General features: G+C 35.6%; 6 protein-coding genes across 13 annotated transcripts; 2 read left to right on the top strand and 4 right to left on the bottom strand.

Moving 5' to 3' along the window:
• Nucleotides 1-1,584: 1,584 nt before the first annotated feature.
• Nucleotides 1,585-8,971, bottom strand: LOC124301264 (uncharacterized). Of its 3 annotated transcripts, none has more exons than XM_046756105.1 (7): nt 8,834-8,971; nt 5,704-5,924; nt 4,915-5,139; nt 4,488-4,702; nt 3,916-4,241; nt 2,324-3,799; nt 1,585-2,012 (listed from the first exon to the last, which is right to left on the bottom strand). In XM_046756105.1, exons 2-7 carry the CDS (start codon nt 5,842-5,844, stop codon nt 1,810-1,812), a joined length of 2,586 nt encoding a protein of 861 aa, XP_046612061.1. In that variant the 5' UTR covers nt 5,845-5,924; nt 8,834-8,971; the 3' UTR covers nt 1,585-1,809. The 3 variants fall into 3 exon arrangements, with proteins under 3 accessions (XP_046612061.1, XP_046612060.1, XP_046612062.1); XM_046756104.1 differs by lacking the exon at nt 8,834-8,971 and adding an exon at nt 6,226-6,400; XM_046756106.1 differs by lacking the exon at nt 8,834-8,971 and adding an exon at nt 6,226-6,400 and having other exon boundaries at nt 2,324-3,796.
• On the top strand, nt 6,464-11,449 carry LOC124301265 (Y+L amino acid transporter 2). 4 transcript variants are annotated; one of them, XM_046756110.1, is made up of 12 exons: nt 6,464-6,609; nt 6,916-7,091; nt 8,519-8,698; nt 8,845-9,067; nt 9,261-9,376; nt 9,459-9,584; nt 9,772-9,916; nt 10,008-10,131; nt 10,305-10,505; nt 10,725-10,874; nt 10,990-11,167; nt 11,337-11,449. In XM_046756110.1, exons 3-12 carry the CDS (start codon nt 8,524-8,526, stop codon nt 11,396-11,398), a joined length of 1,500 nt encoding a protein of 499 aa, XP_046612066.1. In that variant the 5' UTR covers nt 6,464-6,609; nt 6,916-7,091; nt 8,519-8,523; the 3' UTR covers nt 11,399-11,449. The 4 variants fall into 4 exon arrangements, with proteins under 4 accessions (XP_046612066.1, XP_046612063.1, XP_046612065.1 ...); XM_046756107.1 differs by having other exon boundaries at nt 6,916-7,112; XM_046756109.1 differs by having other exon boundaries at nt 6,916-7,116.
• A 1,695-nt stretch (nt 11,450-13,144) lies between these two features.
• On the bottom strand, nt 13,145-15,871 carry LOC124301267 (V-type proton ATPase subunit F 1). Of its 3 annotated transcripts, none has more exons than XM_046756113.1 (6): nt 15,799-15,871; nt 15,121-15,155; nt 14,962-15,043; nt 14,133-14,215; nt 13,442-13,564; nt 13,145-13,241 (listed from the first exon to the last, which is right to left on the bottom strand). In XM_046756113.1, the coding sequence occupies exons 1-6, from the start codon at nt 15,854-15,856 to the stop codon at nt 13,212-13,214; spliced, it is 411 nt and encodes a 136-aa protein (XP_046612069.1). In that variant the 5' UTR covers nt 15,857-15,871; the 3' UTR covers nt 13,145-13,211. The 3 variants fall into 3 exon arrangements, with proteins under 3 accessions (XP_046612069.1, XP_046612068.1, XP_046612070.1); XM_046756112.1 differs by lacking the exon at nt 15,799-15,871 and adding an exon at nt 15,506-15,713; XM_046756114.1 differs by lacking the exon at nt 15,799-15,871 and having other exon boundaries at nt 15,121-15,288.
• On the top strand, nt 15,757-17,048 carry LOC124301268 (mitotic-spindle organizing protein 1-like). Its single transcript, XM_046756115.1, has 2 exons — nt 15,757-15,894; nt 16,570-17,048. The coding sequence occupies exons 1-2, from the start codon at nt 15,851-15,853 to the stop codon at nt 16,835-16,837; spliced, it is 312 nt and encodes a 103-aa protein (XP_046612071.1). The 5' UTR covers nt 15,757-15,850; the 3' UTR covers nt 16,838-17,048.
• Nucleotides 17,049-19,097: 2,049 nt separating this feature from the next.
• LOC124301261 (LDLR chaperone boca) lies at nt 19,098-20,893 on the bottom strand. Its single transcript, XM_046756100.1, has 5 exons — nt 20,489-20,893; nt 20,218-20,292; nt 19,971-20,131; nt 19,652-19,796; nt 19,098-19,541 (listed from the first exon to the last, which is right to left on the bottom strand). Exons 1-5 carry the CDS (start codon nt 20,648-20,650, stop codon nt 19,431-19,433), a joined length of 654 nt encoding a protein of 217 aa, XP_046612056.1. The 5' UTR covers nt 20,651-20,893; the 3' UTR covers nt 19,098-19,430.
• Nucleotides 20,894-22,163: 1,270 nt separating this feature from the next.
• Nucleotides 22,164-25,289, bottom strand: LOC124299638 (dual specificity protein phosphatase CDC14C-like). Its single transcript, XM_046752906.1, has 9 exons — nt 25,283-25,289; nt 25,011-25,167; nt 24,672-24,919; nt 24,166-24,427; nt 23,951-24,080; nt 23,691-23,869; nt 23,358-23,497; nt 23,045-23,158; nt 22,164-22,423 (listed from the first exon to the last, which is right to left on the bottom strand). The coding sequence occupies exons 1-9, from the start codon at nt 25,287-25,289 to the stop codon at nt 22,164-22,166; spliced, it is 1,497 nt and encodes a 498-aa protein (XP_046608862.1).
• Between the last annotated feature and the right edge of the window lie 1,687 nt (nt 25,290-26,976).

Genomic DNA, 26,976 nt, shown 5'->3' with positions numbered 1-26,976 from the left:
CGATAAGTTTCGATAATATGCTGCATAGGTACCACAATACTATTCAACCGAAACAATTTAATATCACTTGAATTTCGTGCGGAAACAGAACGGATAATATTACTTTGGTTTTTATTGCAGTGACTCCTTCTGCAATCGGAATTCAAATGATTATCTAATAGATGCAATAGGAGTCTGAATGCAGTCTCACCCTTATCGAGTGATCAGTTTTGGCGTAAAAATTTGTACATTTAACTGTAACAGTGTATTTGTATAATAAACTATAATCAAGATAGAGAATGAACTATTTTTAATTGCATATTCTATTCATTGCATGTTGATTTAATTGTTAATTACGAATCATTTTTTGATGCAACATGTTATACTAATTTGTTAAAAATAATTAGTAGGTTACAAGTGAACGAAACGCGACACTATTTTGTTAAATTAGTATTACCACTGATTTTTGAAGACTGACATATGTTTTATCACTTGCAAAGTATTTGAAAAATTTAACTATTCCAAAAGGTCCAGCTTTATTATCACATCTGATCACTTCGCGTGTATACAGGTATGCATATATGTATAGAGTGTATACAGAGATCGTTTCTAAATAATAGCATCATTTACAATTTATGCACTTTCTTTATTTTGTTTCCGCATTTTTATAGATATAATATATTTATTCTGTTCGATTTTTTATGCAAAATAGCGAGCCAATTTATATCGATCATATTTTTTTGATCATTTCTTCATTTTCTTATGTATTGCAATTCTCTGTTCCGTACATCAGTATCAAATTAATGTGAAAACATAATTTCATCGCGCCTAAGATAATTACTTACATTACCTGTTAATATACTTATTTATATAACAGTAAACTAAAGAACAGAAATATAGTTCCACAGAATTCGGTGAAACTTCTAAAGAAGTTTACAGCAAATTAACTTTTTTCGTAAGAGAGATACATAACTTCTTTCAAGACTTTATACAGTTATAAATATGCATTAATCATTGAATGATTTGAACTTTAACACCAAATGCTAAACGAGCTAATTAATACAAATCCTTAGTACAAATCTGATGTTATTCCTATGCTGAATTTCATTGCTCTTGACATTGAAAGCTAATATTGATGTGACTAGATATAATGAATAATGAAAACACCTCTTTTCATGCTTGATCGTATCTATGTACATCATCCCTCAGCCAGGTAAATCTCAAATCATTATGCTGTACATGAAGTATTTTTTGTAAATTGAAACAATTACAATAATGATGAAAGTGAACCCTATTTGTTAATCTATACACCGAACAATTATACATAATATTTATGATTTATTAGCTGCATTAGTTATGTTACAATGAGGATTCATTTTGAAGTCTGAAATGAAGAATACACAGGATAGCTAGATTTATTCTATCAGTCTGAGGATTCTAAGTCGAGCAACCCAGAAGTTTAATGTTGTTTCAATTGAACTGCCAACTACATTTGCTTCAAACGACCCAAACTGTAGTTGATTATTTACATTGAATTTTGAACTGAATTCAAATAAATATTTAAAAATTCAAAATTTCAGGCGATAATATTATACTGAATAAAAATTTCAACATATTGCAGGGCAACTAGGTCCCACTATTTTATTAGTTATCAAACAATTCGAATTCATAAATTACTATGCCTATATATTTTGTACATAAGTAGAATTTAATTGCATCAAATTGATATTCAAGGTAACTAGCAATTTAGCATTTGGGGAGTGTTGTTACGTATCTCTTATATGAAAACACTTCCTTTGCGTAAAGTTGCTGGTACCACTAAAATTTGAATCAAAATTTCCGAGGACGGCCTCGTTTTTTAACGGGTGTCAATTTACTTGTAACTTGTCTCGGCTGTCGTAATTTTTTCTGTAATACCGTTGCTGGGGGTTTTGTATTTCTCGTGGATTTAATGTGCGTCTTCATGTGCTGAATATACAACAAACGTGTTTTGATCAGCTTTTTACAGATGTGGCACTGGCGGATTTGTTTTTCTGAAAATTTGAATAGATCATGGATAACATTATGGTGGTATGACATCAAGCTTGGTTGATAATTGTGGAAAAATTCACTATGAATTAATATTTCGATCACGTTTCACTTCGATGGTCATAAAATACCACATTGCGATGTCTACTTGCTGATAATACTTCACGCAGTAGAAATATCTTAAAAAATTACATTCATATTCCCACGTTATTTATCCGTATGTTTAAGAAAAAAGCTTATAGTACATGCGGACAAAAACTCGTCCGAAATAGTTTATTTTATTGTTATACAGAAACCATCCAAAAGCCTAACTCACCAGAATTTTTTGTAGCATGTTGCAAACAATGTGCTGCGAGTATTGCAGTGCTCGGAAACCATCGTCCGCAATCATCGCAATTCAATTTCTTTGATCTCCACGTTTGGTTTGAGCTTTGGATTTTCTTTTTCTGACTCACTCGGGTCACTCTTCTTTTATCGATAGTTTCCTTTATTGTGTCAATGGGTTTTTCAACTGATTTCACCTCTGCACTAGCCTTACTGCTCTTGTTTCGATATGCCTTTGGGTGTTCCATGCGTGTGTGCCTCGCTAAAACAACTACAGCATTGAACTTCTCCTGGCACACTTTGCACGTATACTCTTTATGAACGACTTGCTTAACGCCTGATTCATCCTTACTTAATGAGTCAGACTTCTCAAGTGTCCTTATATTTGCCTTGTTTAGTTTAGTTCGTAATTTTGGACAAACTCTGGAATGTGTATCAAGTGCTCTTTTTTGCCGGAAATTTCGTGAGCAATGTACACACTGCATAGCGGGAGGTATTGGTTTCGTCTGAGTATCGTGAGACTCATCATCAGAATCTCTGACCATTATGATTTCATTTTCTTTATCGCTTGAACCTTTTTCTTTCCCATCATCAATAGTAATCTCAATAACGTCGTTTTTTGCCTGTGACAAGCTGTGTTCTTCATCTATGTCAATTTCGATTATTTCCACTTTGGGATTCCTCGCTGCTTTTTTAGATTTCTTTAATCTAATAGGTCGCGGGTTATAATCAGGGTCTGGTGCAGGTTTCTTTTTCCGTCGGCCTCGCTTTTTATTATTATTTTCTTCTTCTGCCCCAATTAGAGCCGGTTGAATAATTATCTCTGAGTCACCACGGTTGACTGAGGTAAGTTGCTGTTTTCTTGGCCTCTTTATTCTAGGTTGAATTTCAATATTTTGTTTAGGCACGTTTGGTTCTAATGTACTCATTGACTGTTGATTGCCATCGATACCATTTGAATTTATTTTGGGGTCAACAAATGCAGTGGAGATGTTTTCTGATAATTTATCAGTTGCATTTTCCTTTACATCTGGCCCCAGTTTTGGTGTGTCAGATTTTACACTGCGCGGTGCACTTGAATCAACCTCGTCCACTGCTCCAAAGTTTTCACTAACTCTAGTTTCAATTTGTGGTTCTATGGAAGGAGTATTATAATTTGATGTGTTCAAACAATTTTCAATTGAATTAAAAATTGGTTGTGTCTCAGATTTGATTATGTCATTCGTGTTATCTACATGTTGTATTTCACTTCGTTGATTCACTACAGTTTTGCGACCAAATATTTTCTTTTTAACTGATTTGTTGCCATTTTTCGATAAATTGAAACCCTGTAGTGTGGCTTGAATTTCGTCGAATGTCAATTCAGAATCCGACTGATCACCTTCTAAAAGAATATATTGCACTGTCGACTGTTCAACTATTTCACTCTCACTTGCAAGAGACTCTTGGCTACCTCCTGATTTGCCTACTGATAAGAAACAGATAAATGAATCTTTATAGTATGTCAAATCGTGAATATATTCAGAAGACAGTAGAAAAATATTGTATTTAAATATATGAAATATATTTCACAAACACACTTACCAACACTCATTGGAGTGTCATTCATCATAAGATAAGTAACATTGTTTGGCTCCTTGGAAGAATAATTTTCTGTGAGACGATTCGAATCTAGTACTGTTTGACAGTTCTCATTTATTACTGCATTATTGTTACAAGCCCGTTGTAAGGCTTTTTGCTGACGAAATTTCACTTCAGTCATAGATTCATCATTGCTTGAAGTGTGCTGAATTCGCTGTTGTCTGGGTGTGAATACTGGCGACTGCGTTGTTAGTAACTGCCTTTTGATTTGACTAGGCTTTTTCACTGTTCTCACAGCACCTTCTCCTATCAATCTTTCTACATCGGATCTGTAATTTAAGATGTTGTAAAATATTGAATGCTAGTATTGTAGTACTAAATTTTTAACTTAATGGAATAATTCCTCACTTTTTAGTCGATACATCGTACGAATTCAAAAGCAAATTTGAAATTTCCCAAGCAAAATTGGTATTATTGGTTACCTTTTCTTTGACTCGTAAAAAATTCGCAAAATATGACATTAATTTTCTGGATAATTAGAAGGCGAGCTATAGTATCATCAAAGTTTTTTATACTTCATTAAAAATTGAAAGTTTGTGGGTGGTTCTCCAGACTCATCATAAACAGCGACCGCAAATACATCTTCTGAGTCTTCGACGGCATAAAGAGCAAGTTGTTGTCCAGCAGCTGTTATAAATGTTGCGATTGTTTCCTCATCCTCATCCATAACATCGTGTACTTCTTCTCGTTCTTCCACGTAATACCTTTTGTCGTTTTCACAATCCAGATGCTATGAAATGATAATTTCAACACCAAAAATTAATAATGTGTACTTGAGATTTCATAAGAGCCAGACCATATCATTTTACGTTCAACGTCGTTTAGCATTGTTAGTATATCTGATACAACCAAAAGATTGCAGCATTTCAGTGACAAAGATTATACATAATTCTTCAGAGACATGCTCTGCTAAGGGCATGACAAAAGTAAAGATTTAATCACCATAGACAATTTATCTTCGTCGTTTGCTGTAGTCCACTGTTCATTCGTTTTTAAACGAGCATGCGGGGATCTGGGGGACATCGGAGGTGAAAGTGGAACTGACACAGAGGAATCATTGTAATCGACAGTCACTTCTTCGCAAGTTTCTAGAGCTTCTTGAAAGTAAACTGGCGGTTCCTCCAATTCAGTTTTAACTTGCTCCACCACTTCGAAGTGTTCTTCTATCTGGTCAAAAACATGAGGTTAGATTTTGTAAATGGGCATCTATCTTTTATGCAAATTCTACATTCACAGCTTTCAAGGTTTCACAAAGATACATCTAATGTTTGCTAAATATGCCAGACCCTTTTGACTAAAACTTCATGTTTTCAGACAATTGATCAAATCTTATGCTACTATATGCATATAATACTTTACATTCCAATTCAGATTATTTCAGATCATTAGAAGTTACGGTCAATACAAGATTACTGCAAACTTTTAGTTCTACGTAAATTCTGAGCGACATCAGTTTTCTATGACATTGAGAATTAATACGTCAGCTTTCACCTATGTCTTTTAACTGAATGGAATCTGCAAATCATGAAACATTGAAAAAATTGATAATAGACTATTGAAAAAGGAGAACATTCCTTACGATAGTTGAGCAATTCTTTCGAAAGAGGTTAAATTTCAAAGTTACATTTAAATTTCTGGACTTGTCTTAATAACTTAACAGTTGTTGGATTTCCTTGAAAGAATAGCGTGAATATTTTCTTCATTTTGTAGCAGTGAGTTATGTTAACTTACCATTGACTCCTCTATGGTTTTTTCGTCGTTTGAGAGCAATAAATAATCAGACGAGTTTTGACACTCGAGAAACTTTTCTTTGTGGTCCATTCCCACTTCGATCATATTACCATAAGCTTCTCTTTCTGAATTCAGGGACATTATTATTTACAGAACAGCTGGTGTCTTCGGGTTAAACCATTTTTACCAAAAACGTGGATTATGTACTCATCTATGTCGACCTGCAACAGCAATTAAGGGATAGTACAAAACAGCGAATGATAACCAAGATGGATTTCCTGAATATAAACAATCCAACAATTTGCCTGAATTTTTTCAGCAATATCTTGGGACAATAAAAATTTATACGATAAGTGAAGAGCTGGAAAATATATTGGATTTATTCTACGGAATTGAAGATTGGGGTTAGGATAGAAAATCATTTTTATTTCGAAGCCAAGAGTAGGGGATATAATGAAATGTGAAACTCTGTACGTTTTTAAGCGAGAAAATATTTTGGGTCGAATCTATAAAAATACTAACCCGCCATTGTTTAGTAAACACTTAACACGTACATTAAAAACCAAATTGGAGTAGGATTTTATTTAGTACGTACGGATGTGTATGTAACGCACTATTTCCATAACACAACACACAAGCAGCATTTAGATGACGTCACACGATGCGCCGCGGCTCGAAATTGTGCAAACCCAACGAACGCAACCATGAAACTGAGCTGAACTGTGAATCCGTCAATTTTTCTGATTGGCTCAACACTTCGTGGTAGCAGTAACGCAACGCGGTATAACTTGGAAGTACAGCACCTGTGTTCGACGTTATTAACTCTAGCCTGCGGTACACGTGCGTACCGGTCAACAATTTTTGGTAGTTTTTAAACACGTCGCAATTGGCTCGATACTTTGCCAGGTACTTGTAGAAACGTACTTACTGTTATTAACCATCAACATGCTGGGCATAATTTACATATCATACAAGTATTTTTTTCAAATTTGGTGACAGTCGTTAGCATGGTTAATCACTGACCATTGTTACGTCATGCACGTACCCACATGTTCGAAAAAATTTTCAAACTTCAACCTAAGGGTAAAGTAACTACTCGCGTACAGTGTGTAAAATATCTTTTGCCGATGAAATTCTGTAACATGTATCTACCCACACGCGTATACAAATTTAATGTAATGTAATATTATTTTTATTGTCTTCTTATTTCAGTACAGAGAATGTTGATGAGGTGGATCAGTAGAGTAGGTATAGTTTCAGTCAGCACATTCAATCATCATCGCTACCAAGTAGTTAACTTTTTTATTTAGTCAACGTTCAGCGACCTGTAAAAGTCTGGTTGCTTCAGTCTGCTCCTCACTCTGTAGCGCAGCGGAGTTAAACAATAGGTGTGTTTACAACGAACATATGTAAGTATGTACTGCTGATAATGAATATAGATCAATAAAATTTGTCAATATTTGAAGTATCTGAAATAACTCCACAAGAGGTTTAACTTTATTTATTTTATTTTACCAAGGCTCAAGTGAAAATAAATTATTATAATCTTGAAATGTTTTAATGGAAGCTTTTTAGTGATCATATGAGATAATGAATTTGGGTGAATGTTGTTTCTCAATTATAGGAAAATTGAATCCGCGAGAAATACAGTTAGCTCTCATTTTGATTTTATAACATTACTGTTCGAAAATAATTCAACTATATTTTTATTCGTAAATCTATGACACAAGTGACGTTTTAGATTTGATGATAGAGAGAAAAATCTTGAAGGATCATTATGGCTATAAATGAAGGAAACTTTGTAAACTAGAGTTGTTAATAAAATGTTAATAATTTTGTCTGTGGCTGGCATAATGTAATTTGCCAATTTTGAAAGAGCCTAGCAAGGTAGTTAACAAAAAATATATTTCAAGCACCTAGAAAGTGTATCTACGTCCAAATACTTTCTGAATTTTGTGTACCTATATAGTAGATGTTTCATGTAAAATCAATTTTATTAGAATGGTTATTAACCTTCCACGTGAACACTTGTTTTTAACACTTTTAGTCTGTACGCGTATTCAAAGTGTTCTAGGCTTGTAAGAAATCGGAAAAAGTTCATGTTTTCTTGACAAAGTGTTAACAACATTATCCAAAATTGGACAGAAGCCAAAGTTTTAAAGTATTGTTAATAAAAATAGATATTCCTAAAACAACTGTTCCCTAAAAGACCTAGTGTTCATATGAAGGGTCAATATGTTCGGTGTTATAGTTGTAATTGGATCACTTGACGACTTTTTCTGAAGTAAAAATGAGTGGATGGCGTGAATTGAACTCCAGCAAGAAAAAGCCGTATAATCGAGTATGAAACTCTCACCTTGTTGCTCCCCTTTTTTATCTTATAATTGGCAGTATTTTGTAGAACTTGAGGATATTCTATGGATTGCTAATTCATGCAGGCATAAAGCCAATATGCTTGTAATCATCAGTATGTGAAGTGATAAAAATATGCACATGTTGCATTAGAGATCAGCTTTGCAATATACTCGAGTATCATAATATCTAAAAGTCTTGCGGTAGAAAATTGTTCTCTGTCGAATAAGAACAAAGTGTCAGAACATAATTCATCACATTCTGGACTGGGAAACTAGACGTTCTTGTAATTAACCCTAGTTAAAGTGATTACAGCTAAATTAACAAGATTGCCTAAACTATACTTTCACACATATTAAATTTTAACTAACAAGAATACCAAATTTGGGGTATAGTTCAATGGTAAAAATCGCGAATTATGTTATTGAAATGACTAAAAATTGTGTCTTTAAAATTTCAACAGCCAAAATGGTGAAACAGGTAACACTTGAGTCACCTAGTGAAATGCAACTAATGTCACCCACCGAAGATGGAAAGGCTCTCCCTGGTAGCCAAGAATTTGAGCCTAGTAAAATACAGATGAAAAAACAGCTTGGCTTGCTGGAAGGAGTTGCTATAATTTTAGGAATCATATTTGGATCAGGTAAGTTTTCAATATTCAATATTTTTTAACAAAATTTAAGACCAAAATTCCTACCGAATAGTAATAAGTAACTATCTGTTAGTAATTTCAAAAGTGTTTAAAATTATTATGATTTTTATATACTCTCTAACTAACTTTATTTTTAGGAATTTTTGTTTCACCGAAGGGCGTAATCAAAGAAGTAGGTAGTGTTGGCTTATCTCTCATCATATGGGTCTTTTGTGGTTTGCTCTCTATGGTTGGAGCGTTGTGCTATGCGGAATTGGGTACAAGCATACCTGTTAGCGGTGGTGATTATGCTTATATTCACGAAGCCTTTGGACCATTACCATCGTTCTTGTATTTGTGGGCAGCAAATTTGATATTCGTGTAAGTAATCAATCAGAGTTGAGCTATTAATTGATTGAACTAATCAATGTAGATCTAACTAAGGCCCACCATGCAATCTTGTGAAGAATAATTTACTTGAAACAAGAAATTAATCAGTTATAACTTGGTCACATGAAAACATACATACATACTTTAAATACTTAAAAAAATCACGTCTTTTCCCATATTTCAGTCCTACAACGAACGCTATTATGAGTCTCACTTTTGCTCAGTATGTTCTCCAACCATTTTTTCCGAATTGTGAAATCCCTGATGATGGTATGAGACTCATAGCTGCTGTCACTATATGTAGGTGATGCTTAACGACTTTAATTCAATTTCACTTGATGGCCAATATACCAAATGTTAACATGCTGCTCATGTGTTTCAGGCTTGCTGACTTTTATCAATTGCTACGATGTTAAAGAGACATCAATGATGCAGAATGTGTTCATGTTTGCTAAGGTCGCTGCATTAGTTATAATTATTATCACTGGAATGACCTGGTTAGGACTTGGTACGTTTTAAATACTAAGATCATTCAATATTACTCCAAATTGAATTTAGGTTTAATATTTCTGCATATCTAAAATCTTGCATGAAATTGAGTATCCTTTAGAAATTATGATGGAAATTCATATTTATAAGTAATTTAGTCTTAGTTAATTAGCTTCCATAGTATGACTATGTACTTTGTGTTTCAGGGCATACAGAAAATTTCACAACACCATTCGAAGAAACTAATACTGATCCAGGAAAAATTGCAGTTGCATTTTGCTCTGGTATATTTTCTTATTCTGGCTGGAACTATCTGAATTTTATGACAGAAGAACTCAAAAATCCATATGTGTAAGTTTGGTAGTTGATGTAGATAAATATGTTGATAGACTTATGCACAAAGTTTAAACAGCATCGATCGTAATAATTTCTTAATCTTCAGAAATTTACCTCGTGCTATCTACATATCGCTGCCATTGGTGACTTTCATCTATGTTCTCGCCAATGTGGCTTATTTAGCAGTGTTAACACCAGATATGATGATCGCCTCTTATGCTATTGCTGTGGTAAGTTTATACCGTACTGCGTTTTCAGAATTACATATTATCAATACTGCTTGAAATTTGTGATGAAGTCATGACAGTTAATCCTCGTGTGTTATAAAAAATTAATCTACGCTAGCATATGATCAAATAAGTAGGAATGTACAATTCACTCACAACTTCCGACGCTATTCTAGACGTTTGGGGATCAAGTACTGGGAGTCATGTCGTGGACGATACCTGTGATGGTAGCAATTTCAGCTTTTGGCGGCTTAAGCGTCCATATCATGACTTCTTCACGGATGTGCTTCGTAGGTGCTCGGAATGGGCAATTTCCAGCTATGTTGAGCTACATTAATGTGTCCAAGCTGACTCCTACCCCTGCCTTGGTGTTTTTGGTACGTCATATTGCATTGTTTATATCCAAGTATAATAATCATGGTGAATTTCTGCTACTAACATTGTACAAAAATTAGAGCTTAACAATTTTTAACTTCTCCCCATACTGTATCTGAGAATAAGAATTTCAGAAGAGTATCTGTCTCTTATCAGATATAGGTATGTAATTCTATCCAGCGTTTAGTACATGTCCGCTGTATATTGTTTTTTTTTTTCAGTGTATTTTGTCACTATGTATGCTTTGCACCAGTGATGTATTTGTGCTAATTACTTACTGTAGTATCGTGGAGACATTCTTCATTACATTATCTATTGCCGGTATTTTATGGCTGAGATATAAGAGACCGAACATGGAGAGGCCCATCAAGGTACGTTCACAGTTTCTATCTGAAAATTACAATCGGTTAAAAATTATTTTAATTTAGGTAGCCTCAATATGAATTTTATTTCTTACATATGTCATCACATACCGTATTCTCACAGGTTTCATTGTGGGTACCTATTACGTTTGTGATGATATGTATTTTCCTCATTGTGGTATCTTGCTATCAGGCACCATTTGAAGTAGGTATAGGCACTCTAATTACCCTGTCTGGAATCCCTGCTTATTACGTCGGAATTGTGTGGAAGAATAAACCAAAGTCATTTCAACGTCAGTACAGTAAGTGTCAAATTTGCGCGACCAACTTCTCACTTCAAAATACAAATCCGATTGACACAATACTTTCATGAAAATGGGTGCGTCATGGGCTACATATTGAAACTGACAACCTATTTAGGATATTGTCCTAAATTGGTTTTTTTGTTACTTAATTGTGCTTCTGTTGTAGATCGCATCACCTGCACAATACAAAAATTGTTTGTAGCTGCGAGGGAAGAAAGAGATCAGTAATTACTGAAGTTTTTGCAATTCAAAACAGTATTTGGTGCGTGCATAATTACTTAAAAAGCTACAGCAATGCTTGTGAAGAATTAGGTAAGGCATCATCTTCTTCTGATTATCACCATTACTGTTGGATTATTTGAAACTCGTGTATTTATATCACATTCATTATGATTTTTAATCAAGAGTTAGTGATTGTATGCTCTTTTGAGATAATTTAATTGCAAATTGAACACAACTAGAGAATGACGGAAGTTCTCAATTTGAATATGGTAGTTAATTTTAAAACAAGTCAAATGAATAATCGTTTGAAACGTTTTGAAATTCGTTTGCTGTTTGTCCTGTTATTCACGTTTAGTCAAATCATTTAATATCGATATAAGAAAATTCATTTGATGTGTTTGTTACATTACTGTAGAAGTTCTTTGCTGTTAAGTCATTCTGCAGTTAGTAATGTTTACAAAATTTATCTACCGTCGCATATATGAAATATAACCAGCATATACAAATATTGTTAGTGTATCTGTGATTATCATATATACGATGAAGAGAGACGTATAAATATTTTCATGTTGATCATGTAAAATTATATTATGTGAGGCATATTTCGTGAAGAATATTCAAGAAATATCTAAGCTATGAAAATTTATTTTTCATTTTGCTATCTGCGTGAAAAATCTATTAACAAGTGAGTACTAGAATGCATAGAATCTAAAAACGTTTACCACTATTTATGAACATTGTTATTATAATCTCTCCTGCGTATATTAAATTAAATCAGTTTCCCTGTGCGCATAGTTTGCTTAGGCTCAAGTTTTGCTGCAGGAGCCAAATAAGTAATCAATAATGTAAAATGAATAAGAGGTTTCACACATTGTACAATTAAACTTACACAAATGAAATTTTTTCATCGAAGTCTATGAGCCAAGATAAAAAAAATTATTTCTCACAGTGAGATAAAATGCAAATGTTGAGTTTCGTTTATAGGATAAAAATAGCAACTCTGTATCTTGAATCTCAGAGGAGTTGAACTTCTGGCATAGTATTAATTAACTAAAATTATACCAAAAATTTTATATATTTCTAGCATAAATTTTATATACTTCTATACAAGAAAAAAAATTATTAATTTACTGAACTATGTTCGTATTAATTTAGATATCGCATTATTGCTGTCATTATTTCGTTTTCGAAAAAACTAGTCTTTTGGATACGGTTATACATGGTTAATTTTAGTATCTGCTAGTATTTTTACTTGTAATGCAAAAACATTCATGTTTGAAGTGGTTTGTATCAAATATTTACAATAAACTTAAAAATCGCTATTTGTTTACCAAAAGTCCAATTATTGCGGCCTCATCTTAACAATGACGTCAAATATCTGTATTACTTATGCAAAGTATTTGAACGGTGTTATAAGAAATGAAATCCGTCCCCAATACCAACAATTTTTATTGATAAATTTGAAGAAGAAAGAAAAGTAGATAACATATGCTGATAATCGCAAAAGATTTGACAGAAATATTTCCGTGAACTCTAGCCACCGAATAATACATTTTTTTTTTAAGTAGAATATAACGTGTATTTACAAATTGCAATTGAAACGTTGACTATCAAATTGACAGTGACAAAATTTCCTATGCAAGGAAATGGAATGTAAAGGATTGTATTCTACGAGTGCTGCGTACAGTTGCAATGGAGTTGACAGATTTCAACAGTGCCAATAAAGTAATAAATAAACTAATAAATAATATGTAATTGATAATACTTTTATTATACACAGTTAATATTGGTGATCCAATATGAGTGAGAGTTATGTACATTAATGGATATCCTCCGGGTTGAACATACCCTGAAATAACGAAAGTGAAAAATCTTATTACCAGTTACCCGGCAGAAAGAAATGTATTCACATAATAAATGATACATCTGATTCTTAAGGATTACAGTACGAATTTATACAGAGATTCAAAAAGTATTTTGTGGGTAGAGCCTACTCATTAAAATTAGAAAAAAATGCGATAAATCTGCGCTTGTGAAAAATGTACTTACTCTGGCACGTCGCAGAATTGAATCTTTGCTTGCATCATATGGGTGATCCTTACTAGGGATCTCTAAAACTGATGGCACGGGTTGTGTATGGCTGTCAATCACATGTCGGATCATCTCAGCCACCTGAAAAAATTTAGCAGTATTGTTTAGCCCTAGAAAAAATATATTTTGAGGAGAGACAAATATCAAATCCATAATAATACAACTGTAACTGTAAATAACATCATTGTCTCATGAAGAAATTCCTCTGATTAATATCAATGTTCTAGAAGTACCTATTTCTGACATTATTTAGAGTTAATCATGATAAATTGTAAGGATAAATCTTATAATTAATCTGATTAATTAATTAAACAATAAGGTATAAAATGTATCTGGATCAAACATAAGTCATTCTCAATCAAAACAAATTGCAACATGATATCTTGCAATTTTTGGCTGTAACAATAGAATGTTCTTTACCAAACTATTTGTAATGAAATTATACAGTGACTGATATTTCAATTTCTGCGATTAGTAGTAAAAGTTCTTGAAATTCAAATGCTTGTGAGCTGCTTCCTACGTTCTTTGAGATGCAAAGAAGAAAAAACTGTCGGACTGATTTTTGATTTTATAATTATGTCACATCAGTGATTGCACAAGTAAACCGATTAAAAATTTGTGAATTTTATGTAATCTAAATATATGTTACATTTTGGTTGATAAGAATAATATCGATGTCGTCCCGTTTGATGAAGCGCTTGAACGTATCCTCAATTTCTCCAACAGCCGTGTCTGAAATCACAGATAAGTATACATGATAGACAGTATTACTTAGAATCCATTATATTTAAATCAAACTTCAGCATGAAGGAATCATCGAAAGTGCAAAATTAATTTTATGGAGTGAGTTTTACAGAAAGATTATGGATTGAACAACCAATATCTGTACATATGGCGGTGTTACAAAATATTTGTATTTTACATAAGGAAATGTAAAATCTACAATTATTTACTTCAACATTTTGAATGTTACTAAAGGTAAATTCAGATTGTTGTAGCGATGCACTAAAATGCAATATTTTCTATACTGCTGATTGAATAATTTTACAATCCAGTGTTTTTAATTTATGTAAAAGTTTTTGCAACTCGATGTATATTTGTGAGGCATGTAATTAAGCTCCTGGTTACATAAGGAAATGTAAAATGTACAATTATTTACTTCAACATTTTGAATTTTACTGAAGGTAAATTCAGATTGTTGTAGTGATGCACTAAAATGCAATATTTTCTATACTGTTGATTGAATAATTTTACAATCCAGTGTTTTTAATTTATGTAAAAGTTTTTGCAACTCGATGTATATTTGTGAGGCATGTAATTAAGCTCCTGGTTAGGTATAGGCGAAAATATGCTCAACCGTTTGTTTAGGTAAGAACTGAGCGCAAAGTAACGTCAATTAGATGGGAGTTGTGAAAAAAAGAGAAGTGGCAAGCAATTGGGTGTTAATGACAACAGATGTGGTTAAGCTCTTTACATACTCTTGTCAACGACCATAAAGTTGGGCTGGCGATTTTTGTTGATCTCTCCAACACCTCCCAAAAGAAATCCAACGCAAGTGTCCTGTGTAAGAAAAAAACTCGAATTTTTTACAGCCTGATGATAGAAGAGTCTGAGTGAAATATCGATAGAATAATTACCTCATCTCCAATTACGGCGAGGAGCTTGCCTTTTCCTGCGGAATGAAGAGACATGTTGAGTTAGTTTTTGTCGTTAAAAAACGGAGCTTCAGTAGCGAAGAAAAATTCGTAGACGATCCCAAAAGTCTTCACACGCGAGTCAGCTGACTGACCGAACGTCACGCCCACCTATTCGGGGCTGCGTTTATTCTCGTAATAATCGCCAGGGGCGAATCTAGCGGGGAGTACGCTGAGCATTTCTCAATTCAGCAATAAATGATTGAAAATTCAGAAGAATCGCATAGTACATTTTTTACAGAGATGAGAAATGTCATATTGAATTTTTTTCCAACCGTGTGACAAAAATTTATGAATAATTGAAAATGTCGAAGGCACGAAATCTTACTGTCTAGTCCTGCACCCGTGTTTTCCTGTAACCGATGCATTGCTTCCTTCACTTTCGCCATGTCCGTGAGTTTATCCGAAACAGTGAGGTACCCGAAGTTCTGTTGGATTCAAAATTTCTTGCCGAAAGGTAAAAATATTTCGCGTCGATGCTAACTTGCCGGATGCCCGAAGCTGTCTAACTCCGGAGAGTGAGTTTTGTTGGTTGTTTCTTCTTCGTTCATGTAACGCGTAGGCGATAACCATTTCGCTAATGATCAGACTAAATAAAACAATTAGTTTCTATGTATGTACCATGCCTGCTTAGACTCTGTTGTTGAGAGGCCGAGTCTCCTTGCTCTACTACATGCATATTTCATTTACATTTTTAACAACGCTAAATAGAGCTTGGTGAGTATCGCATTCCTTCTCAATTGCGGAGGAAAAATAATATTCTCGCAACATCTTAATCTTTCCCACTGTGTAACTCCTCATATTTTTCGCACAGGCATGTCTCAACTTCTTGTTTACAAAATATTTAACTTCCTCTCAATAATGCAGTTTTGTAATTTTCCGTAGCATTCTTCTAGTTTTAGTCGTACACTCAATAGATATTCGTTACATGACTTACACTTTCTGTGAATGATTCCTCCAGTAATAGGAAATTATATCCATCACAAATTCAGACAAGTTTTTTTTATTTTGTAACCCAACATAGCTCTTTAGGTTTCAGTTCACTTTGTTATCACACAAATTAGGTATAATACTCTGCATACTCTTTCCAATTTCCTAATAGAACTAAGCACATGTAAAAGTTTCTTACGTCCGACGAGTCATGATCACGAATTAAGGCAACAGGCAGATATAAATTAGCAGATATTGTCAGCCTTAATTGATCAATTTAAAACCAAATGCTTTGTGCGATAAATTTCTGCTGTACACACTGTTTTGCGTGGTTGGTTGTTCTACATAATAATGTTAATTTTGGTCAATTAATGCCTCATCTCCTTAATTACGTCTTGCACATTTTTGTGTATACATTAGATCCAAGCAACCCAGACTAATGGCAATAAACATTGTTTTCAGTAAACAAGAAAGTCGAACCAGCATGCCGGAACCTGTGAATCATCAGGTGAATGCAGCTCGCAAGACATTCCAGACACTTCATCAAATATCCAAACTATTGAACACGAACCTTGACCCATCTACGCTCAGCATTTGCGTGAGACTCTGTGAAAATGGCGTCAACCCACAGGCACTGGCAACTGTGGTGAAAGAATTACAGAGGGAAGTTAAAGTCTTGAATAGTACACAGTCTGGTTCTGCTCCCAGCAAAGCAAGTTTAAATAAGTAGTTTTAAGCTTTATAAATCTAATCACACAGTGAGTCTACGCGGAATTAATTCACGTTTTTTGTAGTTTCATAATCATGTAATTAGATCTGATGACTACTGTTTCTGTACTAAATAAATACTGACCTTCATCAATTGACAGGTTACATAAACTGAATACTAATATAAGATGGTATTCACATACCTCATCTTGAATAAACTTATATGATCTGAACACAGTCCAATTGTTGTATACATATATATAAGTATAATATGCATCAGTTATTGAAGTTTGACCAATAGAAGGTCAGGGTCTTTGTGATCTTGCTGTTGATGTTCTGCACGTACATTTGCAGTTACATCATCCTTGGCAGAATTGACGGAACATAGAATAAAGCTATCTTCTTTATTTGCAAATACTGAAAACTTATTTTACCGAGAATTAAATTTAACATGGAATTAGCTTTAAAACCCTCACTCACTAAAGCTCGTTTGGGGTCGGATACCTAGTGTAGCTGGTTTTTGTGCTCGTGCACTCCCTGCGCTCGCTTACTCGTTGTCAATGTTTTACCAGATGATATGAGATTTAACAGATACCTCACACCCCCGCTGCTTGAGGATTGTTCAATGGGTAATAAATGTTAGTCTGCTAGTCCGTGAAGTCGAGTTTAATCAAGTAGCGGACCTCGAGTGCAGTAACTACGAAGTGCTAGTCCTGGAGGTCGAAATCCACAAGGTAAAGGACCTGGACAGTCAGAACTACGGAGCTAGCTTTAAAACCCTCGCTCACTAAACCTCGTTCGGGGTCGGATACCTAGTGTAGCTGGTTTTTGTGCTCGTGCACTCCCTGCGCTCGCTTACTCGTTGTCAATATTTTACCAGATGATATGAGATTTACCAGATACCTCACGCCCCCACTGCTTGAGGATTGTTCAATGGGTAATAAATGTTAGTCTGCTAGTCCGTGAAGTCGAGTTTCATCACGTAGCGGACCTCGAGTGCAGTAACTACGAAGCGCTAGTCCTGGAGGTCGAAATCCACAAGGTAAAGGACCTGGACAGTCAGAACTACGGAGCGCTTGTCCTGGATGTCGAGTTTCACCAAGTAGCAGACTTGGAGCGCAGAAAGTACGGTGCGCTTATCCTGGAAGTCGAGTTTCACCAGGTAGCAGACCTTGAGCGCAGAAACTACGGTGCGCTTATCCTGGAAGTCGAGTTTCACCAGGTAGCAGACCTTGAGCGCAGAAACTACGGAGCGCTTGGTCAAGTCACCAAGTCAAGAACCTGGACAGCCAGAGCTACGGAGCGGTTTTCCTAGATGCCGAGTTTCACCAAGTAGCGGACCTGGAGCTCAAAAACTACGGAGTACTTGTCCTGGAGGTCGAGATCCACCAGGTGGAGGACCTGGACAGCCAAATTTACGGAAAATTAGTCCTGAAGGTCGAAAGTCACCAGGTCAAGAACCTGGACAGCCAGAACTATGGAGCCTGTGTCCTGGAAGTCGAGTTTCACCAGGTAGCGGACCTGGAGCGCAGGAACCACGAAGCGCTTGTCCTGGAGGTCGAGATCCACCCGGTGGAGGACCTGGACAGCCAAATTTACTGAAAATTAATCCTGAAGTTCGAAAGTCACCAGGTCAAGTATCTGGACAGCCAAAACTACGGAGCGCTTCTCCTGGAGGTCGAGATCCACCAGGTGGAGGACCTGGAGCGCAGGAACCACCGAGCACTCGTCCTTGAATTCGAGTTGCATCAGAAAGCGGATCCGAAGCGCAGGATCCAGGAGGTAGAGAACCCGGTACTCGAAATATGCGGAGCGCGATTCTCTCACGTCCTCTCTACTGCGCGGTTGTTTCCGGACTGAGGAATTCAGTTAACTGATTTTCGTCGTCGACGATTACTATAGATCGATGACGTCAGGGGAGAAAAAATTTCGGGTGACGTCACTTTCTGAACAGCCGAAAATTCAAAACTTGGTTTCGAACTTTAATACTATGTATGTATGATTATATGAATATGGTCTTCCCATCGTAACGAAATGGCATCATTGTTAAAGGATTCCCACATAATGGAAGTTTCCGATTAAGGACACAATTTAAACTTTACATTTGTTTCTATATTCCTTGTCATCATAGAAATCATTGTCTTAGGAGTTCTGATCCTTATCTGATTGTATTTCTGAGAGGTGCTACCAGATTTTATAGAAGTTCTTCACATTCTTGCACAGGTTCTCACAATAATACGCATATTAAACAACTATAGAAGGTAAATAAGGGCACAGTAGAAAACGAAATGTACAAAATATAATGTAGGTACACCAGAAAGAACTTACAATTGCATCATTCATACATATACACTCGAAATTTAAAAACAATAGTAACTCTAAAAAAAAAGCACATTTGTGAGCATGTTTAGATGTTATTTCAGATTCAATCAACCATCTCTTACTTATGTCTTCTTCTATTTATGCTTTTGTACGATGTATGACGAATTAATTCAGTTACCACAATCAATTTCACTCATTATCATTTATAAATAATTTACACAATTGCAAAGATCGTCTATAATTGCAAAAATTGGTAATCAGATATCTTTTCCCACACCACCGTCTATTTTGACTCATAGTTCATCTTTATTGTTTGCTGTTTCACGTTTTGTTTCTGTAGTAGGTTTCGAAATTTTTTTCTTGGTTTTTACCTTTGATTCACCTGCTGTTTCTTCGGCCATATTCTGAAAGAAAAGCACCGCTCAATTTTGTGTAAATTTTTCGAACATTACCTTTACTCTATTTTTGCAAAAATCATCTTCCTGAATAGAAAGAAAGTGACCTTTCTTTATACCTCTTTATTATATTTTCCATTAAAAGTTTGACCCTCAAATGTTATTTCTGTCAATTCTGGTTGCTCCAAGAGAAATCCTTTTGCATCAATGACCTGGGCACCGTCGCGAAACATGAAAATTGCTCTATTGTCGTCAATTATGTATCTGGAAAAGATTTAGATGAATTGACTGGTCGCAGTAATATGAAATTTGTGTTGATGCCATATGAGAGTAACGCCAATTTAAAGAATTAAAAAAAAAATGTTGCAATAGTTGCAGAATTATTTCTTTCAATGCTATGAAAATGACTTGACCAATCATTTTTCCCAGTGTTATTACCTTTCTGCAATAATATGATTATTATGAAGGCCAGTCTGCCATCGTTGCGTTATAGATTCAGTTTCTTCACGAGAATATTCTTTTTTCAATCCCACGAACATCATTAAACCTTTGCCTTTTTTAGTTGCTCTAATGACATTATCTGCATTCGTCATATCAAGCTGTGAAATGAGGAAAGTGAAATTATTATCAAAATTATATTTCATTATTATTGATTTCATATCGCTATTTTTATTCTCTACTTAACCTTTGCCAAGTCAATTTTTGGGCTCGGGCGAAGGTGTTCTGGAAGTTCATCTGGCTCTAAAGGGTCATCACCTTCCTGTGAATTTAAAGATAAGTCAGTGATGGAAAAAATGATTTCAGACAAATGGGTTATATGTGATTAACTTTATGCAGTATACGCAGCAGCCAATCGGATTCTAGAATAGAGTGGAAACCACCAGGTAGTTTCTACGATTGCTAATGTGGCTGCATAAACTAATTCAGCCAAAATCATTCGAAGACTGAAAACTCACCTCCCACTGGTCCAATAACCTCTCCATATCTGCATCCGTATAATCACGAATGTCCTTTTTAGCCCAACTAGGTTTTTCCTCAGGCTTTGAACAATTTGCATTCGGTATGCAAATAAGTAACACTAGTAAGAAAAACTTAAAAATATTTTTCATTTTTGACATGCTAGTTATTCACAACAAGACCTACGCATACAACGTTTTAGAAACCTTGTGTACACTTATACAACAGACTTCGCGAAAAAAATGATCAATTGCAAGGAATTTTCATATCTATATACAATGTAAATAGTGTAAATTGCAAAATTTAATCGTGACCATAAGATTGAGGTTATCTTCTACGTCGGTTGACACCACGGCGAAGTGCTACGTCGCCATCAGTGGTGATTATCGCACGGACTTAGGAACTGTTAGGAAGTTGCCTTAACCGAAGCAGCCGAAGAGCCCTCAGCCAATGATAATACAGCAAACTCTTGCGGGAGTCCATGCGTCAGAAAAGTTAAATAGCGAGCTACCGCCGTCTGTATGAACAACAGGTAAGTATGCATTTTGCAGTACCGACATGATCAACTCACATGTTCTTGTACCGACGGAAATATTTTCCCGTTTCCTCTGACACGTTGACTACGAACGATAGATATGCACGGTCAGATTTGCACACAATTGTTACTATTTTTTTTCGATAAAATCCTGTGATCTGCCCATCATCGTAAAATCACTATTTAAAAATAGTCCAATACATTCCTACAACTACCAGCCATGTCAAAATTTCCTATTTTTTCATTTATTTTGATCGATTTTGACTCGTTTATTATCTCCTCCACCATGTATCGTTGGAATAATTTTGGTAACAGTTCCATTGAAAGAAATGAAAATTATTGAAGTGATAGTTCAAAATTGATTTATATATATCAAAGCAGCCAGATTTGGACAAGCATTTTTTTTTTACCACGAATTACGAATTCCACTATTTCTTCGGGTTCTGGAAGCTAAAACAATTCATCTAAAAAAATGGCTATCTGAAAGTTAATCTTGAACGTAATTTTGAAGCATCGCCATCTTGTCTAATCACGCCCAATTCGTGTGCTGTCGTGTCATCAGAATTTGTAGTTTCAAAAGAAATAATTGTGCACAGATTAAACTAAATATCGATACGGCATAGTTCTTGTAGGAATATTATTTGAATCTTTTGTTTTTGAGGTAAATGCCTTCTATCGAACAATTGTGAGACGATATTTTTTCGTATTATGATTACGATAAAACGCAATTATTGAAACGAGGAAAGCAGTTTGTTAACTAAACTGAACCATTTCTTGTCTCGCAGTATAAGTATTTGAGCAAGCGAATTTCAGTTGATACGGCAAAGCTAAGATTGATGTCAACCCAAGTGATACTTCGTTGTATAAAAAATTAGTACCTATAATTTATACTGAATAGATATTCAATTCAAATGATTTTGTTGATTCGGTACAATTTTTGTTCTTAGTGTGTATGCAGTTTATATTCTGACTACATATAGTTGTTGAATATTCAGCAGCTATTCAATGAGGCTAATTATGCTATAAGAATTTATTTACTAAATGTACCAAGGAGATATCTGTATATCGATGAGACCGGAATTATTTTTTTACATAGCAAACATTCGGCATCCTTAAAACTCGTTGAACATGCGATAGTTTCACTTCCTTCGTTGTAATCTCTTTGCGGAGTTAGACTGCGGTGGCGGGGCGACATTGTTCCTTGAGAATAGCAAAGAGTTAACTGAGAGTTTGTTACGATTGATTTTTATCTCATTCAGTCGGTCTCCTTGTGTCAGGCAGTGGAGGTTGCCATTGTTTTTTGACTTGTAATTCACTGCATCTGAAGCTCCTTTTCGTCCTATTTGCGAGTTTTTGTCGGAGTTGAAGGGCGTGCTACCTCCAACCGTACATAATTTACCTAATAAAATCATAATTGAATGATTTAATGGCGAAGCAATGAATCATGCCTCGTTGAATAGAGTATTTATGTACTGTATAGAGCACAGCACGAGAATTTAGTTACTCAAGATCTGTAGAGGGAAGCTTTTATCAGAATCTAATCTAAATCTCAAGATTACAAATCAGGAAAAGCTGTGGTTTTCTTCGTAAGGCAATTCCACAATCCAAAATATTTCAATCTGTTGAAATTAGGTTAGGAATTTACGTCCGAAATATACAAGTCTGATTTAATATTTTTCCAATGCATTAGTTTTTGTGAGCAAGTAACTTATACCTGTCGGTTTTCACCATTTAAAGAACAACCCGCTTCTGTTTTACATTAATTGACCTCATCTACAGAGATAAGATTTAATTAAGTTAGCCTTACTAAGACTTTGAAATTTGAAATTTGTGATGCATCGCTTTGAATCGAGCAAGGCCTGTGAGGTGGCAGTTTTAATTTAAACAGAAGAGGGTATAAGATATGAAAACACTTATAGTGTTGTCACACAGAGAAGAATTAACTTCTTAGGGTATCCGTAATGCTTTTCTGATTTATTCCTCCCACAGTTCATGCACCTCCTCCGAAATGCTTTCATACCTAGAATACTAGCTAAGCCTGGTTTACTCGTCCTGGTCAAAGCTACGTTGTGTCTTCGCTGTTCCGCTATGACTGGTAGTTCCAGGTCTGTTGTGTTGCCAGAGTTGTTTTCCACTGAAATATGGTAATTGTTCAGACAGCTATTAAGATTTGACAGCGAAATTTGCAGATTCTTCAAGCAATGCATTTCCGCAACAGATATGCTGATTTACTAATCGTGCTAATCTAAAAACTTGGACGGTCCCCAGGGATCGGTTGGTGCATATCAATAGTGCAGGACACATGTTAGACAAATGTGACGACAACGACTTGCCTAAAAGTTTGTTGAAATGCGTGGCGTCAAAACGGTTAGTACCATGAGCCTGGTCAAGCTGCTTCTCCACTTTTTTAGCCATTGAGTAAATTCCTCTCTTGTGATGTAATATCATGTCTCCGTCACCGTGGTATTTCAACCTGTTGTACGATCAAGAATACACATCCATTACGGTTAACAACGAGTTGTGAATTGCGTGACAATGAGACAATGACCGCAGGATAAGATTTTTGTTACACATGTTTTTAAACTCCGAAATATTGTACACCTTTTGTACCCTGCGTGTAAACTGCATACAGTACCTATATAAGATACCTATGCAACCGCTGATACCTATACTGTTGTCCTTCCCGCCAAAGCATGCTTTCCATATCCTCCAACCATGCTTGCTGATGTCCGATAACGGAACCAGGACGACATATTCTCATCCAGGCGATGGCTTCTTTCGCTGACATTCTATAATGTTTGACTAAGTAGGCTGCGATCAGCGATCCTGTTCTACCTAAGCCCGCCTGCGTATAAATAGTTATACAGTATTCAGTTAGGTTGAACCATTCTCAAAATAATTTCTTTCAAAAACTTATTTTGCGTACTTTACAATGCACAGCAATTGGTCCAACGGTCGTCTCAGCCAATCGCAAAAAGTAGTCCAGTACTCTTTTGGGAGGCACGCTACCGTCAGGCATGAACATGTCGTAATGTGTGATTCCTGCTCTGGTGAACCTGCAGTTACAATGCATTCGTCTCATCGGCACGTAAAGCTTTTTATCACACGGTTCAGCTTTAAAATTACGCCTGTTCGCGATACCTGGATGCCTCGTAAGATTTCTTGTTCAGTCTAACAACAGCTATGACGTTATTTTTCTGGAAGTACTCAAGATATCGCTCTGGAGGATGATACACCGATCCAAGCTCCGTACTGGGGCCAACAAATGCCAAGAACTTTTGCGGAACCATCCAATTCAGATCGCCGTTCCGCATCTGCTCGTATTTCTCATATTCGGCAAGATCAAAGTCATCGAAATTAAAGAAACCGAACGCTGCCGCTTTGTGGATGGCATTTAGACAGTCTGCGTAAATTCAAGGGTGTTCTGTTTCAATCGTATTATCAATATTGTGGGCGCGTAGAGCAGATATTTCCAAGAACGAGGCTGTAACACTGTAGCTGAAAAACAAGCTTCGCTTCGATCTTTAGCGAATAGAGTTACGAGAGAGGATGCTGCAGTGCGTTGACCAATTGACTATTGTTGATGAAACCTACTCATAAACGACACTATACAACACAACTCGTGTTTAGGATGTCGAGAATGTTACCTAGCAGTTTAATGTTATAAATGGAGACCCCCATCGAAGCATCTTGAAAAGGTCTCAGCGGGTGTCCGTTGGCTACAATCAGAGGTTTGTAAGCCTCTTTGGGTGACTTCTTCAAGTAGAGAATGGCGTAACAAGCTATCAAGAATGCAGCATTTGCTCTTTTCTGTTGATTCTGCGATGTGTAGTGGACAATCTGCTTTTTCCAGTTGGTAGGACTTGTCAATTTCTCATTAACCGTGCAACAGTATCTGTGAAGGGCGTGTTTCTTGTTTCCAGGGATGATCGATTGAATAATAAACATTCAAAACGAATATGTACTACAACATATATGAGGCTTACTTGTACAAGCAGGCCAAATTCAAGGGACCAAAGTCGTTATAAAAGTTGTTATATACCAGCTCATTGTCGGTACTGAAGAAGTGAATATCCGATGTACTCCTTGCCTCTCTTCGACCTGCCGCCAAGGTTGCGAAGTAGAGCTTGTTTTTTATGTACTCTGCAACGTACGTTACCTCGGGTTGGCTGTAAACGATGCTTCGTCCTTTCAAATCAGGTGGTCTCAATTATACGGTAGCGGGGATATTGTATTCGCTAATTTGATGGCAGCTCACCCCCCATCTTCGATGTCGAACTCGCCACGTCGTCGAATCCGTGGGTGGGTGTAATTACTTTTTGGAAGAAGCTGAAGATACGTATTGCAGCGCGCACTACGGGCCTAAATACACTCATTCAATCGACCAGATAGCTTTTGTGTTGAGTTAAAGGCTATCAACGCTTAAGGTGGTTGCGTGCGTGCAATTTCATTCTGAAGCAAATAACTCATGAAAAATTACTATAAGCCGCTACTGGATTTTAATTCCGCGAGCATTGTAGGATAAGGAGTGAGCACATTAGAAAATGGTTATACCATAGTGGCAGTGCACTAGATAATGTTACATTTGTCCTTACCTCCAGTCTAAACTCACTTGGATTATCACAAAATTCAGCGATCAGTTGGATAGCATATTTGTCAAAATGATGAATTTTGTAGGAATTGTGCCGCTTAGAATTTTTAGTCATTTAATCAGGTCGACGGCAAGAACAAATTGACCAAAATTAAATACATTAGAATTGGCGGAACAATAATTGTTTTGAATTTTGTGGGTTATAATTACAGAAATCTTAACGATCACGTTATAAAAATAAGTTTCATTGTCTTGGACATTAAATACATACAATGTGAAAATACTATGATTTTGCGTGCCAAACCAGTGACTTCATTTTTGATTCACCGACGTGAGATTATCTCATTTTTCTGTTCCTTCAATTTTTATGCGATTAATTTTATTTTGCGATTTTGCTGAATCGTTTGCAGATAACTTCAGTAATCACTAAACGATGGTCGATCAATCAAGAATTACAATCGTTCTTGGATGATTAAAATTTCAATAATAGATAATTGTTTGGCAGTAGTTCAAAATATTATAGAACTTAAATTTGTTGAGAATACCAGCCAAGCAAGGTCAGATGTAAGATTTCATCAAAGCTTGAAAAATTAGGTTTGGGTTACTAGAATAATCCGAAGTTCAAAGCGATAAAATTCGCGAGGGAAGGGATGTTCGTAGATGGATCACATTGAAAAATTCGTTAATTATTGACAGTAGATAATCATATATTTGACTAACAGTCAAACCGACAAAAGGTACAAGGCAATCATCTATAACATTAGTATAATAATAATTTTATATTTTTATCAGATAAAATCGCACAGTTCACATTCAGACATAATAAATAATTTTATCATTTGCAAATCATTCATTTAATTACTTATTATACCCAAGATATAACGTTTTTAATATGTAGCAAGTGATATACTATATGTGTGGTACTCCCATTCAAACTTTAGTTGAGAGGTCAATTTTTAAATTCGTCAAACTGCGCGCGCGCATCTGTATGTGTGGGTGTGTGTGTGTGTGTGTGTGTGTGCGCGTGTGTGTGTGTGTGTGTGTGTGTGTGCGCCATATATAATATGTACATATATACGTACGTATGCATGCCTGCGTGTTATACAATGGGTATGTATAAAGTCTTCAAGCCCGAGAGCCGACTAAAACTCTCGAAGGCTTAAAGGTGTTTACACAACAGTTTACAGTCATGTCTAATGTAAACAGAATAAATATTCTTAGATAAAGAAGAGAAATGGACAAGTTTATATTTCACTTAATAATTCATAACCTATTAATGTTAAGCTTAAACAGCTTCAAGTTATTCGAGCCTGGGGGTTCGATTACCCCGAGATCGCATATGCCCTTCAGTTGCATCGCGT

The sequence above is a fragment of the Neodiprion virginianus genome, chromosome 3 (genome assembly GCF_021901495.1).
Source record: "Neodiprion virginianus isolate iyNeoVirg1 chromosome 3, iyNeoVirg1.1, whole genome shotgun sequence".
Lineage (NCBI taxonomy): Eukaryota > Metazoa > Arthropoda > Insecta > Hymenoptera > Diprionidae > Neodiprion > Neodiprion virginianus.
Note: the sequence above shows the minus strand (reverse complement) of the source record. Positions and strands in the feature narration are given on the sequence as shown.